The 21343-nt window shown below is 30.5% G+C and overlaps 1 protein-coding gene across 2 annotated transcripts in view; it reads right to left on the bottom strand.

The window, feature by feature from the left end:
- Positions 1-5437: 5437 nt before the first annotated feature.
- LOC142328199 (superkiller complex protein 3-like) overlaps positions 5438-21343 on the bottom strand; it is a 40422-nt gene continuing 24516 nt past the window's right edge. The window contains exons 9-12 of one of the 2 annotated variants that reach the window (XM_075371782.1): positions 18196-18418; positions 13624-13797; positions 10092-10214; positions 5438-5453 (exon numbers count right to left, since the gene is read on the bottom strand). In XM_075371782.1, the coding sequence (XP_075227897.1) occupies positions 13661-13797; positions 18196-18418 (360 nt within the window). In that variant the 3' untranslated portion in view covers positions 5438-5453; positions 10092-10214; positions 13624-13660. Of the gene's footprint in view, positions 5454-10091; positions 10215-13623; positions 13798-18195; positions 18419-21343 lie in introns of those variants that run through there. The other variant, XM_075371783.1, reaches the window with a different exon arrangement.

Genomic DNA, 21343 nt, shown 5'->3' with positions numbered 1-21343 from the left:
GTAACTGTCTTTTGGTAACTAAAAAGGTATGCTGCTGATTTACTAACTGCATGAACGAAGAACCGTAAATTCGGCATATTACTGCCAATTGTTAGATGATGTCAGGGCTGCTCATAGCAACAAACGGTGCCGGCAACAGATTCACAACATCCTCCTACTCCATGGCAACTCAAGACTCACGATAAACTCACTAAATTCATTGGACACTTCTTCAACACCCACAGAAAAGTCCAAACTTGTCACCAAGTGATTTCTACATGTTTGGTATGCTGAAAGAAGCTTTAGGAGAGGAAAGATTTAAAGACTATGCCGCAGTCGAGCATGCATGTGTGCAATTGGTTGCTGAGGCAGCCATCATGTTTTTTTGATGAAGGAATCAGGAAGTTACCTATCCAGTGGAGAAAATGTGTTCCTATTGAAGGAAACTATTTAGAAAAATAAGGTATTTATTTGTAATTTTATCTAATATTAATGAAGCTCTAAACTATATTTGAATGACCCTCGTATTACTAATTGTTTGATATAGTGTTATACAATGTTCAAAATACACACACACACACATATATATATATACAAACACACACATACATATTATATTATATATATATATATATATATATATATATATATATATATATATATATATATACACATATAAAAAAATTCTGTATTTTTTAAAAATTGGATAATAAATGAAATAAATAAATTCAGAGGATTAAATTCTATTTATTATTAGAAAATTAAGGCAGATTTGTGGGAGCAGGCATCCCATAGAGTTTTATCATAGGCCCCACTTTATATCTCACATATAGATCAATTAATTAGTAACTAGTTTAATTCAAGGTAATTCTACTTACTTTATATGAAAATAGATAATGTACAGACATAACTGAACAACGATACACCAATCATCTGTTCAGGTAAAGCTTTATATCTGCAGATCACGAACTGTCACCTTTTATAATGAGTCTACGAGCAATGTACATATAAGTAGAAATTGACTGAGCAAGAAAAATTTTCCTGAATTTTAAAATAAATATAACAAGAATACAATTTACAACATACACATCAACAATAACACACCAAATGAAAATGTTAGCAGTGAATTTCTGTGGATTACCACAGACAAATATTTTCACAGGATAGATACATTAATGACTTCTATGATGTGTATTTGATGTATATGAAACATAGGTTACACGGTGATGCAAGATAACAAACGATGTGATGATGCGGAATATAAAGATTGTCTAATTTTTACATTCCGAGCAGTGTTATTTCAACAATAATAAAGAAGGGTAACCTTAATACTAAAATAGAGGAAATAAAAATCAACTTTTCAAACTCAAATCTTCAACTGAAATTGTAGTAGCCAGAACAATCAATATAATAGTGGCTGAAGTTCTGTATTGTGATAAAAACTCTTTTAGTTATGCTAATTAGTATGGTATAAGCAGCTATCAAGTTTTATTTCATTAAAAATTATTAGTCAGAAAAATTAAATTTAAAAAAAATAACTTCTTTGACAAAATAAAAGATATTAAATATAATTTAAAAAAATTGTTTTCTTTTAAATTAACAAAAATTATTTAAATTTAACACACCCAATCCCTTGCACACGCACAGATAGCCCAAGTTTTTATATTTGGCCTTTAAATGACTGCAAGGCTACATTCACACAGGGTATTTCACACATTCCAATCTGTTTGGATTCGATGCTTGGTATCTTCTTCAGTATTTCTATGGCATTTTATTAGCAGTACTGGAATAAAGAATGTTCTTATTTGTTTGCCCACAGCTTAGGTGTAACATCAATGTAATTTTATCATTTGCTTTTAATTACATTATTTTTTTAATGTATTTAAGCGCTATTCATTATTTTCGATAAGTCATAATAATTCATTGTTTAGTTGCTTTTCAATATTTTGTTACTAAACAATGCAAGGACTATTTACATTCGCACGATTAGATTTTTGTATTTTATAAATAATCACAATTTTATTGTGAATAAAAAGATTGATGCAGAATATTCATGTCTGGTTAACAGTAATAGCACATTATGAGTTGGTACCTGATAGCATTCCTACGGGATCTATCCTTGGGCAAATATTATTTCTGATTTATGTAAATGACTCGCCGAACTCAATATGTCTGTTGAGGCCAATTACCTTTGCTGAAAATACTACAATGGCTTTTACAAATCTAAATTATTCCATTTTCTCCAATTTAGTTACTATTGATCTTATCAAAATGAATGAATGGTTTTTGGCTAATGGCTCGCTACTTAATTCCAATGAAACACAAGCAACAAGGTTTCAATTGAATCATGGAACAGTTACTGATACCCCATTGAAATTTTCAAGCTCTGCTTATTTTTTGGGTCTCACAACTGATGATGCCCTTACTTGGAAGGTCTAGGTCCAATCTCTGTCATCTAAATTAAACTGGACTTTTTCAGTTGTACTTACACTGTCATGTATAATGAACAAGAGAATTCTATTGATGGTGTATTAAAACATATGTATATTCCCTTTTAAATTATGTTGTTATTTCTTGGGGTAATTCTGTTAATAGCAAAAAAGATTTTATTATTCATAAAAAGATCATTCATGTGATTTGTCAACTATACTTGGCGATTCATGAGAGTTCTTTAAGATATTTTAGAACCCTCACTCTTCTATCATTTATATTTTCCAGGACTGTACTATTTACTGAAGATAAGCTATCATCAGAACTGAAACATAACTCCGACTTTCATACTTGTAACACCAGGCACAAAAATGTCCTGTCCTCTCCAAACAACAGGAAATTTTACGCATAAAAAAAGATGCTGGGTACTGATTTCACAGTATATCTTGAACAATATTACTGTATCTATTTTTTTCAAACATTAATAAACATATATGCTAAAAAATTACACTAATGAACTAATCTATATTTTCAATAAACAATGAATAAGTAAACAAGAAAATGTACTGCAGCTAAACAATTTTTAAAAACATCATCTGTAGTCGATTGCCTGCCGTCTTTTATTAGGTCATTAATAAATCTCAAATAGTCATAATGTTAATGAAAATCTCCAACGTTAAGTTGGAGTTTCATTTCTTAGGGCTTCTCATTCTTCCTATTTGATCTTACCGGTAGAATTTCTTAGCAAACACGTCTATTGTCTTCACTCGCTTCTTCTTATATAACTTTCGATGTAGAAGATGCTTCATAAGTATCTTTCTCCACGCGTTTTACACAACACTTCCACAATCATTTACTACCATCCATTTGCATGATAAAAGAAGTCATCTTTTTTTCATATCCAGAAGCTGTATACTTTTTCCAAAGATTCTTCTGCAATTATACCTTCTCAGCTTATAGCGGGAGAAAAATAATAATAGCAGTCAAGTGGGGATTCCAATAAACAGAATATTTTTAGATTATTTATACCGGTTGGTGAGGTCTTTGAAAAAATTATAAAATTAACCATTTTATACACGATTATAAAAAATGTGGCCATTGTATGTTTGTATAAAACAGCGACTGCTTTGACATACTAGAAAAAACGGACGGTTATGTACAAAAAACTTAATAGAAATTTATTTTTGTAAGGTGTCAACAAATCAGCTGTATATAAGTAAGAAATTATATACTAATTGAATACCACAGAAACTTACCGGTTTACCAGCCCATAAGCTTGTTAAAGACCGGGGAAGTGAAACTGTTATTAAGAACAGTTCTTATTACAAAAATTACTTTTAAGAAGATTTAGAGACAAAGCGTTAAATTTTAAAATTACCAAAACTTTTATTCTGTGATTAGTTTTCAATATTTAGTTGAACTGTACTGAATGACTACATTAGTTCATTAAATTAAATTTATGAGGGATAGGGTGCCTGGGTTTACCCAGCAGCTATCTCAGCCTTGTTTGGTTTTTACACAATCCCTAATTAGGAAACAGTTCATAAACATGGAGTATCACGACCCCATAAAAAAGAGGCTCCTCTTCCAGAAATCTAGAAACCGCTAATATAATATCACAAATGGAACCGGCAAGAGAAGAATAAAGGAAATAATCAACTCACAGCAACTGTCTCTGATCACAATAGTTTACCTTCTTCCACAAGACTATTAAGAGGTTATACGATATTACATAGTTATAAAATACTTCTCATAATGTATGGAGCATTTCACATTTTTCTTGTTTTCACTCAACAATGTAGATATTCCATCATATCCCTGGAATGTTGAGCGGGTTAAATTATATAAAAATACACAAAAAAAAAAAGGACATAATATTTAGTAATTAATTTTTTTAAGATAGTGTAATCTGAACACATGTTTATCATTTGGAAGGGAAAACTTATAACTCATTCACTGTCAAAAAAAAAAAAAATCCCACATCAGCCATAAATGACAAAATATATAATTTTTAACAGTATACCTAACTTATTGACTACAAAGAACACTTTTAATCAAATTATTAAATCGTAAGTATTTTCTTTCGATGTAATATATTGTATTCTGTCAAAAAAAAATGTTATTTAAAGTCAAGTTACTATCTGACCACAGTCAAATTTGTTTTAGACCTATATCACAGTTTTGGTTGATGAATGAAGATATTTTCAAATTTTAAAAATAATTATTTTTTTTAATTTTAAATTAAATTTTTCATACAGGTTTGCAGTATTTACATTTTTCACATGTTAGAAAAGTAGGAGTCATTATTAATGGCAATACATACTGCTAAAACGGTACAATGAATCAAGCCTTGTCGCTCTCTTTGTTTACTGTATTTAGAACAGAATAGAAGCAATAGCATTATATATTCATAGCATTTGCTTAAAAAAGAAAAAAAAATTCATTTTACTAAAATCAATTTGATATATTAATAAGAGAAGGACTGATTAAAACCATTAAATTAGATAGTGCTAAAAGTTTGAATTACAAGTAGTATTTTTATATGTTCATGACAGTGAATGGGTTAATCAATCGGGACATAAAATATAGCTACTTGTGAACACTCGTGTAATAATAAACACATATAAAAGCTGTATTCAGTGGTAGTCATGTAATAATAGGAGATGGTATCAAAATTCAAGAAAAGAATCCACACTGACAGTGTTAAGTAAAAGTAATAAAAACTGATTAAAATGACTCGTGACTAAATAAAATAATCATTTTGTTAAATGAGTTCAAACAATAAATACCTGTGAATCACTCCACGAAGGAAATTTAGGAGGAAGGTTTGAATTCAAAAGTTTTTCTTGGAAATTTTCATCGATATTTGGTGGAGGTACTGAAGTATCAATTACAGGAGTGTCTATACCAGGCGGTTCAATTTCATTGGATGTAACTCTATTCGCTTGAGTGTTGTCTTGCGATGGCATTAAGGACTTTAAAAAATCAGCTAAACTGAATCCAGTATCATTCTTTGTAGATGATATCACCTCTATTGGTTTACCCTTCACAAAATAACATACAACAAAAATTAAAATTTAAAAAAATAAAAATACAAAACAATATGATTAATTTTCCAAAAATCTCAAAATATTAAACGTATGAAAGTGAATTAAATGACAAAAAAAAATCTTACTACTTATTATAATCCTGTTTTAATATATAGAATAAGAGTAATAACAATGTTATTTAATTTTTTTTACTACAGAATTACAGTAATCCCTTGATCTATACGAATTCAAATTTTCTATTAACACCATTGTTATATGCTTTAATTTTTTTTTTTATTATACATAATAAATTGTTTACAATTACAATAGTCAAATGAAAAGAAAAAATCTGGGAATTTTGGAAAATATTTAACATTAAATCCTCTGAAAATGTAATCACAATTACATTTGGCTATATACTGAATATTTTGAGGTAATTAAAAAACAACCATCAATTATTTCCTTAAAAACCATTTATATTTTATAAAACACCATTTTCTTGTTAACCAGAAAATGGTTAACCTAATTTCTAATGAAATTAATTAATGACAATTAATAAAATTGTTCTCCCACTATGAATCATAAGACCTTGCCGACGGTGAGGGAGCATGAGTGCTCAGTAATACAGATTAGCTGGACCGAAGGTGTAACCATATCAGAGAGGTGTTTGAGAGCCAGACTAAGGAAAGATTCCTGAAAGAGGGCAGCATCTCTTTCAGTAGTTGTTAATGGTGTACATCAGCAGCACTTAAACAGCCATATCGTCACTCAATCTTCTGATTACTGCATAGCTGAAGCTGTGCAGTACTCAGCTCAATGGAAAACTACAGCTGTTTTTTTTTCAAGGAAATGCAGCTCTCTGCTTTTTCATTTAAAAGAGATGGAAGCGCCTTCCTTGGTAAAATATTCGGGAGGTAAATTAGTCCCCCATTCAGATCTTTGGGTGGGTACTACTAAAGTAGGGGTCATCAGAAAATTAAAAAATAACATTCTACGAGTCAGAGCATGGAATGTTAAGACGCCTAAAAAAGTATGGAAGGTTAGAAAATTTAAAGTAGGTTAAATGTAGATGTAGTAGGAATTAGCGAGGTTTGGTGGGAAGGGAAAAACGACTTTTACTCAGGTGATTTTAGAACAATTAACTCAGCGTCAAACAAAGGGCAGGCAAGAAGAGTATATTTCATAATGAAAAAGAATATACGGCAGACGGTAGAGTATCTCAAAAAATTTAGCAATAGAATCATTATAATCAGGATAAAATCAAAATCTACGCCGACAACAATTGTTAATGTCTATATCCCTACAAGTGCCCAAGATGCCAATGAGTTAGAGTGCGTAGATAAATTGATTAAACAATTAAACATATAGAAGGAGATGAAAATTTAATAATAACTGGAGATTGGAATGCAAGCATCGGAAAATGCAAGAAAGGAAATATTGTGGGCGAGTTTGGGTGGGCAAAAAAAAAAATGAGAGGGGACTGATTTATTGAGTTTTGCACAAAGTATAGTTTAGTAATTGCTAACACTCAGTCTAAAAGTCATAATAGAAGAATAGTGGAAAAAGCTGGGCGATATTGCAAGATATCACATAAATTATATGATGGTTAAGCAAAGTTTTAGAAATCAACTCGTCGACTGCAATGCATATCTCCAGGAGCAGACATTGATAGCTACCATAATTTAGTGGTAATAAAATGGAATGGGTTTAAAAACCTCAAGAAAAGGTGCCAGATGAATTGCTGGAATTTAGAGAAGCTTAAGGAAGAGGAAGTAAAGAAGATCTGTGAAGAGGACATTGCAACAGGTCTTAGTAAAAAAGATAAGGTAGAAAATACAGAAGAAGAATGGAAGAATGTTAAAAAGGAAATACTTTTTGAAATCTTTTGAATCTTGGAGAGCTGCAACAAAATTGATGACTAAAAAAAATTGTTACTCTTTTGAAGAGTATTGAGTTTTACAAATTAATGTGTAGAACATAAAACGCTTGTTAAGAATTTATGTTGATGCTTGTTCTGAATTATTGCTTAAAAGTTTTTTTTTGGATAGTGGACTGCATAAATAATGGTTATGAATACCAATTGTAAATATATAAGATTTGTATTTTAATCACAATTTGAAGTTTATAAGTATACACACACAAAGTCTAATAAAGTATACATTGAATGCGTAGGAATATAGACTAAAAAGAATGCACATTTCAATATATGACACAGGGAGTATAAAACACCAACACAATGATTCTCCAGACACATACTGCTGAAGACCAGCAACACTCACTTCCACATGAAACTAACCCTCCATCATGAGCGTGCACATACACACACACATGCACATGCACACACATACACAAACCCTAACATAACTGAACTTCTGCCCTCCTTAAAATGCTTAAGCCAAACACAGCACTGTGTTCGACTCATGCAGTCATCCTTGTATGATTGGTTAAGCATTTAGAATGTTTCCGTGAAAGTTTCCCCAGTTTTATGCAAAATTTCACGGAGGCGCATTGTTCCTCCAACTCCTTCATTTTTGCTTTCCACTAATCTGATGAGCAGCTTATGCATGACCTCACTCAACTGATAGTTCTCAATAACTAACGCATAGATCAGAACCCAGTAAAAGACAATATGTTAGCAAGATATGCAGCTAGGTATGCACGGTGGTCGGAGTATGCAATTTAAAAAGTTCAGCCAGTTTTTGAACAAACATCGTATATTCAGCTGCTAGAATGCAATTTGCTTACTATTTATTCATATAATATCGTATAAGTAAGAAACAGAATAACACAACTTTGAACACAAAAAATATTTTGAGACTTATGGTCAGTTTTATATTTATTAACAGTCAATTTATTTAGTTAAATAAATAATTAACAAATAATTAATTTAATAAAATTACATTAATTTTATTTATTTAATTCCATTTAAATAATGTAATTTAAATAATTATAATAATCATTACCATAAAACTATGAAAAGTTTTTTAATATTGAACTTGGTGACTTTTTCATTTCACAATATTCTCTTGAATTAAATAAAATTCAATTTACACAATAACACTGTAAATGTATTTATTCATGCAAGGTAAGGAATTTAGTTTACAAATGCAGTACAAAAAATGTTACTTTCACTAATTTCTCGTGCAAAGACATTTCTTGCACTACTAAGATCTTCATAACAGTTATCTTTCAACTTTTCACTAAATTCAATACACTACAACAGGAACTAAAACTAATGGAAAACCTTAATGTAAAATATATACTTAAAAGAGCTAATATTACTGGACTATTGTTAGAATGGTGATTTGTTTTTGTACCATCATAATAACAGAATGGCTGCTCTGATTTCTATTAGTAATCAATCATTTTTATAACAAATATATACAAGTGACCAAGGAAACAAAACACTCTGGAAAAATTTCTTGCACTACTAAGATCTTCATAACAGTTATCTTTCAACTTTTCACTAAATTCAATACACTACAACAGGAACTAAAACTAATGGAAAACCTTAATGTAAAATATATACTTAAAAGAGCTAATATTACTGGACTATTGTTAGAATGGTGATTTGTTTTTGTACCATCATAATAACAGAATGGCTGCTCTGATTTCTATTAGTAATCAATCATTTTTATAACAAATATATACAAGTGACCAAGGAAACAAAACACTCTGGAAAAATAGAACGTCAACCTATAACCTGTATTTCTCAAACTGAAAACCAAAATTATTCAACATACATCAAGCGGAGAATCAAATAAATCTTGAAAATAGAACCGAACGTTAAAATTATTAAAACAGAATTTAAATATAGATTGTAAAATATTATTTTGTTTAATTTTCATGAATATTTCCAGCACAAGTTGCTTTTGTTATCTATTTTGGTATAAGTCGTACTTCTTATTGGATTTTACTTAACAATTTTCTAAGATGAATTAGCTGACATTACTAAATTTTTATCTGTTAAAATATCAAAAGAGCATGTACGTTAAAAAAAAAGACCACATTAGCAAAAAAAAAAATGTTGTTTCACCATGACAATGCACTAGCACATTTCATCAGTCATCACAATAGCTAATATCAATGAACTAAAGTTCAAATTGCTTGCTCATCTGTTGTATTCACCAGATTTAGCACCCAGAGACTTATTTCATAATCTCAAAAAATGCTTTCATGGACAACAATTTAAAAGAAATGAAAAAGATACAGATGCTGTTAAGTTGGTATTTTGAGGAGCTTGACAAATAGCATAATAAAAATGGTAAAACTAAATTAAAGCAGCGGTAGGAAAGATGTATTAGCTTTGTGGAGATTACATTGAAAAATAAAACCAAAAACATGCTGTTTTCTTCCCTCCCTTGTAGTTCTAATAGATCATTTAAAATGAATAAATTTCGTTACAGATATCTAGAGTACTGGTGCTTATAAAAAACTTAAACCAGAAACACATGGAACTATGTTTTGCTTCAACTCAACTATTTAAATGTTCAGAAAGAAATGTTTTAAACAGTCTATAATTCACAAAAAAAAATAAAAACAAATCTTTTAATTTAATTAGTAACTGTTCAATTTTATAGTAACATATCATACTAAGCTTTTCTACATGCATTTAGGAAAGGAGATACAGATAATACTGTAATTGTAAATTACCTCTTTTGAGACGTAACTAGATGACAATTCATCAGAAAGGCTATCATCAGCTAGATTTTCAGGAGGTGGGGATGCTGGTGTATCAAGATCGTTTTTCCCTATATCATGTGGAGGATCATTTTTCTGTAACAAAAACAATACATTACTATTATTATTAACAGCACAAAAAATTTATATGATTAAAAAGTTTTATTCGAGTAGATAAATATTATGCCAATATAAATAAACCATTGATAGAAACTGAAAAAATAAGTCCCATTTTATTGATTATGCCAATTGTCTAAAATTAACAAATCTTTTACAAGTTTTCACAAGGACTGAAACACTGACAGAACTTAAACTGGACGTCAACATTATTACGAATATTTGCAGTCCACCACTTGCCATATTAAATTATTTTTTTATAAATGCGCATTAGCTGTGATAAATACAGTTGTTTATGATAAATCTTGTCCGATCAACAAAGGATCACAATCATTCTATCATATATAATCTTTTGTTGTTATTCATGATATCTCATGCGGATTAGATATTATGCTGATAATAGACCTTTATATTGCTGTTATTTATTTTGATTCTACGCTACATCCAAGAAGTCCCACATCCCACCCAGCAATTAACATGTTGCTACTGTTTTGAAAGTAACACAGCATTTGGTTCCTAAGAAATAATTTGTTTGCTATGAATGGTATCCTTGCTCTCATGATTGTGATTGAAGCTCTCCAATCTTGAAGTTGTGCTGTGTGGAGCAGATTCATCCATTCTCGTGTTTCAGTTACAAATCGTGGCTGATGAACTTTCTCTTTGTTATAATTTCTAACTTGATCCTTTCTCATTTTGTCCATCCTCTTTTAGATGCTTTACTTATTTTGCTTTCCTATTTATTTCTCAAAGTCACACAGTACTTAAGAAGAAACAGACTGATTTTTTTCTAATAAATATACTTTTCATTATTAAATATATATATTATATAACTGTATAAATGTTACTCATTTTACAAATATAATATACAAACTTTAGTAGATTAAATTCTAACTTTTTTAATTCGATCATCTCCTCTTCTTTCAGTCTCTTCTTTTATTATACCATTTTCATGAATTATTATTCCTAAATACTAGTAACTTAAAATCTATTCTAGTGTTACATCTTTCTACTTTATAATCAATTCCTCATTCTCACATCCAATCCTGATTACTTTAATACTCCCAACGATAACTTTTATTCTTCTACGTTGTAACCCTACTCTAATACTGCTTCCTGAACATTGTTTAGTTTCTTCTTAAACAATATGATGTCATCTGCATAAAAAGAAGTTGTATTACACTAGTTTTAAATTGCAATTTCCAATTGTATAACACTTAATTCCTCTTTTGCCATTAAATTCATGAAACTAAAAAAAGTGAGCTCAAAATGTCATCTTATATCATTCCTTTTTCCAATCAAAATTTTCTGTTTTCTTTACTATTAATTATGATTCTACAATTTTTAAATGAACCCTGGGAGCATATCCAGAAAAGGTTTTGGATCCGGCAAATAGAGTGATAATGTGCAAAGTTGTCTAATATTTGCATTGTAGCTAGTTGAAATCATTCAAGAAAACACATCAAAATACTCACACTTCAACTCTAAAACTTGATTTACAAAAAAGCCACACCTTACTCCTCCTAAGCCAAGTAGCCCAGCAAAAGGTTGGATAGCCAACCCTAGCACAAAACAGAGTCAAGGACTTTGTTAAAGGCTGTAAGATTTGTTCTTCAGATTTCTGTTATCATCAGAACTATGCTGGATAAAAAACCAGGTCAGCAAATTCTTGTCTTGACAGTTATAAAACAACCTGAATATCTCAGGTACATAAACAAGGATAAGTTGAAAAATTCAAAGTTATTCGGGAGAAATTATAAACTTTGGTATTATTATACATTTAGGATTGACTCATAAGTATATCAACAAGATCAATAACACAAATTAGGATTTATTGTTACAAATTCTGCTAATTTTTCCAAAATTGAAGTAATTATAAGATTATTTAATTTTTTAATGAGAAGTAAACTACAAAATTTATTTATTTATAATCCTAATATAAATTACGAATAATTAAATAATTCAAAACAAAATGCTTTGGTATTTGAATTAAAGATATTATCTATCGCTGTACATAATTTTTCTGTTATTAAAGAAATGAATTTAATTTTCCACATTTTTATTTTATGAATAAATAAATCTTTAATCCTTTATTTTTTTTTATTATTATATTTTTATCTTGCACAACATAAGATGATAGCTTTTAATGAAAACGGTTCATACAGCAAACCAGGTGCCAATTAGCCCAGAAGCTCAAAATAAAATGAATTTTAATAAACATAAAGCTGAATTCAATGGTTTTATCAAAAAAATAATTAACACTATAAAGAAAAGAATTGACAAAACATTGAGCAAATACAGCAAAACAACTTTAGTTTCTCAAACATGGTACTGCTGATAAATTAAATGAATAAATTAACAATTAATATAATCCACCTTAACAGCATGTTGATATGTACTCTAGATCTTTCGGCTTACATGGAAGCCATCATCAGGATTTAAAATTAGTACATAAGTCAAAAGTTTAAAAAATCATAGTTAAAATTTAAAAACGGTCATGACTGTCCCTGTCCTAAAACAACTTTACTTAAAAATAATTGAGCAGCAGGATTGCAGAAAATGTGGACAAAAATTGCATATTAGCCCCGTTTATATGACAGCAAGGTAAAAAGATCTTTAAAAATCTCAACTTTAATGTTCGGCTAGGTCTATGAAATTAGCCTCTGTCCTTCAAAAGCACTAAGATAAATACAACCATGTCAAAAGAGCAGAGCATATACAAATTAATTTGTAAGGAAAATAATTTTAATTTGGTATATACAGAGCAAACTAAAAGAAAGACTGAGAATATAATAATAGATTGGCTTATTACTGATATAAGACCAGAGAGATTAGCTTAGTCCAGAATTTCCTAGAAACTGGTCACATAATTATTTATTATTATAAAATTAAATACTGAAAAATGCCTGCAATAAACTGGATGGGAAACTTACTTTATCCACAATGTTGTGAAAAATTCATTGCTGAATAACAACTGCCAACACCCTTTACTAATGTTAAATTTATAAAAAAAAATGTACTTTTTCTTTTTTATTGGTTTTACCAATGTAAATATTATTATATTTGTCGCACTTAATTTTGTACATTCCTCTTAATTTATCTCTATTTTTTTATTACTGTTATTTTTTAAATATTTAGTAATGTGATTTTTTGGTTTATATGCTTTTTTATATCTATTTTATCATATATGTTGATAATTTCTTTATCATTTTATTTGTATAATTGTATTTAGATATAAACTAGTACAATTTTTTTTCTTTTTTTCTAGCTGAACACATTAATTACTATTATAAGAAATATTTGTCTTCAAAATTACTTTTGAGTATGAGAGTCTTCAAAATTACTATGAGTATTAAATATGAGAATAAGTGTTAACAAACAGAAGGCTTACCAATGGGATCACCTATATTTGCTATTATGCTGAAATATCAATGTCTGCAATCAGTAATAGTTAGTGATTGATATAAATATAAAATACCAAGATTAGTCCAAGCAACAGCATTTTTTTCTTCATTCAAAATTGACTGAATAAAACAATGCTGAGCCAATGGTTTTTCATTAATTTCTGTAACATCAAATAAAACAATCACAATTACAACACTTTTATCAATAAAACACATTATCATAATATGTTAATAAACATAATAAATGCCCTTTCAAATTCCTAGTGCAAATCTTATCTAATAAAGTTCACAAGATTTAAATCAGAGTCTAGTGATAACAAATCACTAGACAAATTTTATCAAATTAGTAAATGGCAAAACTTAGGACTAGCCTTCTGTAATACTCCTCCATTATTTTCATCCACATTACCCATTAGAATTATTTTTCTTAGATCTCTAATAAACTTAATTTCTAAAAATAGGTTTGTGATGTTACTCCCAAAGTTTCCATTATAAGGAAATATTGAGGATCATATTTCATAAATTGTGTTGTTACTTTTTTACAGCTAATCTAAATTTGACCACTTAAGATCTGATTATCTTATATTTGCTTCCAGAGATTAAAATGTATTAAAATCCTTCCTATTTCTTTCTTACTTAAGTGTTCTAAATAGTGGTATCCGACTTTGGGTCATACATTTCGTCAAAATGAAGGGGTGTATACTTCTTGGTAATTTTTTTGTCTTCAGTTATTTGACAGTTATTTGATGCAGCTCTCCAAGATTCCCTATCTAGTGCTAGTCGTTTCATTTCGGTATACCCCCTACATCCTACATCCCTAATAATTTGTTTTACATATTCCAAATGTTGCCTGCTTGCACAATTTTTCCCTTCTACCTGTCTCTCCAATATTAAAACGACTATTACAGAATGCCTTAATATGTGGTAGTTTCTTCATCGATTTGCTTCAACACCTCTTCATTTTTCACTTTATCCACTCATCTGATTTTTAACATTCTCCTACAGCACCGCATTTCAAAAGTTTCTAATCTTGTCTTCTCAGGTACTTTAATCATCCAAGTTTCACTACCATATAAAGCTACACTCCATACATATACTTTCAAGAATTCTTTACTGACGTTTAAATTAATTTTTGATGTAAACAAATTATATATCTGAATGAAGACTAGTTTCGTCTGTGCCATTCAGCATTTTATATCACTCCTGCTTCATCCATCTTAGTAATTCTACTTCTGAAATAACAAAATTCTTCTACATCCATAATCTTTTCTTATTTTTATATTGTTCTTGTTTATTTTCATGTGGTAGTTCTTGTGTAGGACTTCATCCATGCCGTTCATTCCTCCTTCTAAATCTTTTTTACACTCAGCTGGAATTACTATATCAACAAATCGTAGCATCTTTATCTTTTCACCTTGTACTGTTACTCTGGATTTAAATTGTTCTTTAACTTCATTAATTGCTAGTTCTATGTAAAGATTAAAAAGATAACTAGGATTGAGAACATCCTTGTCAGACTCCCTATTTTATTACAGCTTCTTTCTTATATTCTTAAATTATTACTGTTGCTGTTTGGTTCCTGTAAATGTTAGCAAGTGTTCTTCTATCTCTGTACATGAACCCTAATTTTTTAAAAATTCTGAACATTTTATTCCAGTCTACATCATTGAAGGCCTTTTCTAGGTCTATAAATGCCAAGTATGTTGGTTTGTTTTTCTTTAATCTTCCATCTACTATTAATCTGAGCCCTAAAATTGCTTCTCTTGTCCCTATAATTTCCCTGAAATCAAACTGGTCTTCTCCTAACACTTTTTCCACTCTTCTCTCAATTTTTCTGTACAGAATTCTAGTTAAGATTTTTGATGCATGATTAGTTAAGCTAATTATTCTGTATTCTACACATTTATCCGCTCCTGCCTTGGTATCATGACTATAATACACACCAGTTTGTATAATCTATCTATCGCTTCCTCTCCTGCACTGCGCAGTAATTCTGCAGATATTCGTCTACTACAGGAGTCTTTCTGCCGTTCAAATTTTTTAATGCTCTCTTAAATTCATATCTAAGTATTGTTTCTTCCCTTTCATCCTCTTCTTCCTCTATAACACCATTTACTAATTCATTTCCTCCGTATAACTCTTCAATATATTCCACCCAACTATCAATCTTTCCTTTCGTATTATAAATCGGTGTTACCATCTTTGTTTAAGATATAACTGGATTTTAATTTACGTACCACAAAATTCTCCTTAATTTTCCTGTATCCTTCATCTATTTCGCCAATTATCATTTCTCTTCCCACTTCTCACAAATTCACTCTTCTTTCACTAGTTTGCTCTTCCTTTTTATAGTATTTCTTAATTGTCGATAGCTCCTTTTACTTTCTTCATCATTAGCATTCTTATATTTTCTACGTTCACCCATCAGCTGCAATATATCCTCTGATATCCAAGGTTTTCTACCAGTTCTCTTTGTTTTGCCTAAGTTCACTTCGGCTGATTTAAGAATTTACTTTTTAAGATTTTCCCATTCTTCTTCTACATTTTCAACCTTATCTTTTTTTACTCAAACCTCTTGCGATCAAAAAATTTCTTTACCTCCCCTTACTCAAGCTTCTCTAAATTCCAAAAATAGCAGCTGTAGTTTTTCCATTGCTTTCAGCTGTGCAGTACTCAGAAAATTGAGTGATATTGATATGTCCAGTTTGAGTGATGTTTGATGTCCTGACCTACACCCATAACAAATACTGAAAGAGCTGCTGCCCTCTTTCAGGAATCATTCCTTAGTCTGGCTCTCAACAGATACCTCTCTGATATGGTTGCACCTTCGAACCAGCTACTTTGTATCATTGAGCATTCAAGCCCCCTCACCATCAGCAAGGTCTCATGATTCACAGAGGGAACTTGGTACTTTAAAGTAATTTATAATTTGAGTGTACCTGTCCAAATTATGTACAGGTACAGATTATGTTTCAACACACATAATCACGTTTTATTTCAAACTAAACATAATTTAGAAAAATTATAGTTTTTCTTTTTCTTTTAACCTTTTGTAAGCAGGAGCGCTCTTCTCAAAATTCATCTGCTCTAAATACATAGTTCTATAAAGTATTACTGTCACACTAGATTGATGTGACAAAGAACAACCAATCTGAAGAGATGTCAGTACTTTTAGAGTAACTAAAGTATTGGTAATGCACATTTTGATTCATGTCTACAATAGATGCTAAAATACTTTCTCTAAAATATGTATTAATACTATTAAATAATCCTCAATTTGAAAAACTGCTGCAGCCTTAGAGAGCAACCAATAAAGGTATGCTGTGAAGCTGTCCTGTATATTCTTATATCAGTCTGTTCATGAGTAATCAATAAACTAGTTGCTAATACCTCTCATTATAGAGAAGTCATATATATATATAAGATACCTGTATATTCCTATATCAGTCTGTTCATAAGTAATCAATAAACTAGTTGTTAATACCTCTCATTATAGAGAAGTCATATATATATAAGATACATTCAATAATTAATGAAACAAACTGATGTAGAGATAAAACTGTTCATTCAATGATAATGAGACTTTTTGAGGGTCAAGTTGGTAACCTTTAAAACACATTTAAAGGTTAAACACATTAATCTAAGCATAACCCCTTTTGTTGATTTCAGAATGTCAGCTCCACTTGAAATATGCATGCCATATCAGAGGTGTGGACCAGTGAAAATTTACTCATGAATGTTGAAACAGACGGTGAAAAGTATTTAAAACGCAGTAACATGTATAAGTGGGTGGAACAGTTTAATTTGGGCAGAACAAGTGTGATTGATCTTGTTCTGATCACTCATTGTTTGATCGTCTGGAATACCAGTTGAAGTTTTGACTACCATGCTTAAAATCGTATAAATGATCTTATTCATGAAGATAGGGGAGTCAAAATTTCCCAAATTGCTAGTTTATGTAATATTAGTGTTGGAACCACGCATTCAATCATTCATGATGTGCTGAATTATCACAAAACATGTTCAAGATGGGTTTGAAGACAGTTGACTTAAACCCATAAAGACCCAGATTTAGTTGGGAGGTGTTGCCACATCCTCCTTACAGCCCAGACCTTGCCCTGTCTGATTTTCATTTGTTCGACCTGCTCAGACGTTTTACACAACAGGAAGTTCGACGACAACGAACTGGTCAAAAAAGTGGTACATGAACGGTTCAAACAGCAAGGTTAAGACTTCTACACTGCAGGAATCACAAAGGTCACAGAATGGTGGGAGGACAAATGTCTAAATGTTCCTGGAGACTATGTAGAAAAGTAGTGTTTCATTGTCACTGAATAAATTGTTTTTTCTCTACATCAACTTGTTTCATTAATTATTTAATGTCCCTCGTATTATGCTAACATTATTAGTATCCTGAATAAAATCAGTACCATATAAAAAAATAAGAGAAAAGAGATAAAAATGTAAAAAGAACAGCTAATATATTACCAGACAGATTACACACTAACAAAAAAACTATTAAAAACAATAATAAATACCAATAAATGTAATATTATTACCATTCAATTTTGCAATAACTCCAAGCAAATTCCAATTTTCCCAACCTTTTGGTTCAAGACTAATACTTTTTTTAGCCGCAAGAAATGCTGTTTGCATCAATTGTTTTTTATCTGTACTATCAAGACTTACTCTGGACTGTAAACAATAACTGGCTGCTAAATCATGCCATAAAAGGCTGCAATTGCCAATTTTTTCCAGCAACTTTAAAGCTTGTGTAAATACCTGTTAAATGATTTTAAATACAAATTTAGATAAAAATGTTCATTCAATACATATCTACTTTATTTAAACTTATCTCAATACAGTTAATAACCATGTTTTTTTTTTATAATTGACATAATAGATTAATTTGTGAGATGTGAATAATACTTCTATTCATCTATTTACAACAAAGTTAACTGAATTACAATATGCTGCCATCTTAAGAGTCAGACAGGAAGGCATCAGCAGCAAATTGCCTTTATATGAAGTTTAAAAAATCTACCAGAATGCTGGGATCATTAAATTCCACACTTATTTAATCTTGGAAATGTACCAGTTGGGTAGACAGTGATTTATGGTCATCATTTAAAAATGTAGACCCCAAAAAGCTCAGCAACTAACATAGGTAATGCATTAACTAAGCTATTAACCTCTGCTCTACTTTGGCTGACAGAATAATGACATGGGCAGAGACTGAAAATGTACTTTTAGAAGAAAAAAATGGCTTTGAGGTAGAAAACATCTTTGTGTTATTCTCAACACTGAATATTATACCTTCTGAAGGGAACAACCTACATGATGTTTATAACTTTAAGAAAGCCTTCAACACCATTCACTGCTTGAAGCTATGATCAAAACTAAAAGAGTATAGAGCTGAGTGTGAAAATAGTTGCACTAATTACCAATTTATATGATAAGAAATTTTATCATGCTGAATGAGAATTCCTTGAAATCAGCAAAGATTGATTACAGAGGGAGTTGTACGGAGCATCTCTTTAAGCCCTCTTCTCTTCTCTCTGTTCATTAGTGATATATATGCTTCAGAGATTTGAGCACCATTTTGCTATGAACGACCTGAGACGACTGAGAAATATTCTGTATGTGGAAGGTATTTCTAATAGCTTAATATTAAGGCAGTATTTTTTTTGTATTAAAAAAAATATATATATATAACTGGGAACAAAACATATCAAATATGTAAATTAATCAAAAATAACAACCAAACAATTGTAAAAATGATAAAACACTGAAAATTTATATATTATATTATATATATATATATATATATATATATATATATATATATATTTTTTTTTTTTTTTTTTAATATAAACCATCTAATATAGAATATTGAAATAAGACATAGCTATCTTAATTTTACCAAGAAAATTCTTTCATGGGACCTCCTGAATCTAATATCATGAAATAATTTAGTTAAACTGCATAATAAAAATACTGAAATAATTAAAATTGCATATTAATTTATTATACCAGCGCTGCTATCTATTGTAGGTTTTCTATAAGACTGTCTCCCCAAACACTGTCTGATAGTTTATCAAATTTAAATTTTGTTTATATTTATATATATGTAATATTTTACTAATTTAATTTTGATATCTTTATTAATTTCTAATATTTCTAAATTTGGTTTAATAACAGAAATAGAATGTTTATTGCTTATTGGATGCTCTGCCATATTACAAGAGGTTATCTCTAAAGTAAAGATCGTTTCATTGTAAAAAAAATTTAATCTGAAAACTTTATAAATATTTTTATTTCTCTTAAACTACATATCTTATACTACTTATCTATATAATTGCCACGTGAATTAAGACATTTATCATAGCAATACACCAGCTTCAATATACCCTCGTCACATTCTTCTGCCACCAGTCCATTTAGCTAGTGATTTTTAAGTTCATAGTCACCCGTGAATTGCTTACTACTCAAAAATTATTTCAATTTCCCAAAAAATTGATAATCAGAATGAGCTAAGTCCAAACTACATGGTGGGTGATCATAAATTTCCCATCCAAATATTCTCAGTAAATCATACGTCAGATCAACAACATGTAGACATACATTATTGTGCAGTAGGATGATGCCGTCGGTCAGCCAACCACATCGCCAATTTTGAATGGCACGTCGTAACTTATGTAGAGTTTTGCAGTAGGCTTCTACATTTATAGTTGTTCCATGTGGCATGAAATCAATCAGCAGTATGCCAAACTTAACCCAAAAGACTCTGGCTTTACGTCTATATCAGTTTACGTCCATATGGCTGTGGCTTGACCTTTGTTGGTCTGGTTGGTGATTGAGGATGGCGCTATTCACTTGACTACTATTTTCTCTCTGGTGTGTAATACAAAATCCATATTTCATTGCTGGTAACGATTGAATTAAGGAAGTCATCGCTATGTATCGTCAAAAATTACAAAGCAAATCCCATTCCGATTTTTTTGTGACGTTCCATTAAGGCAGCAGCACCCAACATGCACACAAACCTTTCTGAAGCCTAAATATTCATGAACAATGTGACCAATAACAGCTCTTGAAATATCAGGAAAAAGAAGGGCCAGGTTGGAAATCGTTAAGCGACAATCTTTTCTAATTTCATCATCAATGCATTTCAACAAGCCCTCATTGATTATTGAGAGCCTCCTCAAATGTTCTTCATCATACACATTAATTCTGTTACTTCTAAACCTTTCACATCATTTTCGGATGTTTCTTTCATTCATTAAATTATCACTGTACAAATCCCAACCCCGTAGGGGGAAGACAACCACCTTGTGACATTACCAGTCACCACACCACTCCCTCTGTTCCGAGCCCTGAGGGGCTTTACTGGAGGTCGTCTTTAGACCTGCCTTCTAACTGATTACATCTCACATATCAACCAGGTGTCAGTCAGGATGCCACCAATGTTGTGCCTCGGCAGACATTTGCATCAGTAAAAATACATATCAAATTTCACCTTCGCTTAGGCCTCAAACGAACATCTTCACATCCAACCTAACATGATTCCCTCAAACTAACTAACCAAAACTAACTAGGTACGAATCCCAAACCTAGTCCAGATTTGACAGCACCATTAGTGACTGTGAATGCCTCAGAAAACAAACGAGTTTAAAGTTAAATCATTGCTACACTCATACCAATCAA

This window comes from Lycorma delicatula, chromosome 7 (assembly GCF_047948215.1).
Source record: "Lycorma delicatula isolate Av1 chromosome 7, ASM4794821v1, whole genome shotgun sequence".
NCBI classification, from domain to species: Eukaryota; Metazoa; Arthropoda; class Insecta; order Hemiptera; family Fulgoridae; genus Lycorma; species Lycorma delicatula.
This window is presented reverse-complemented; position numbering and strand designations above follow the sequence as displayed.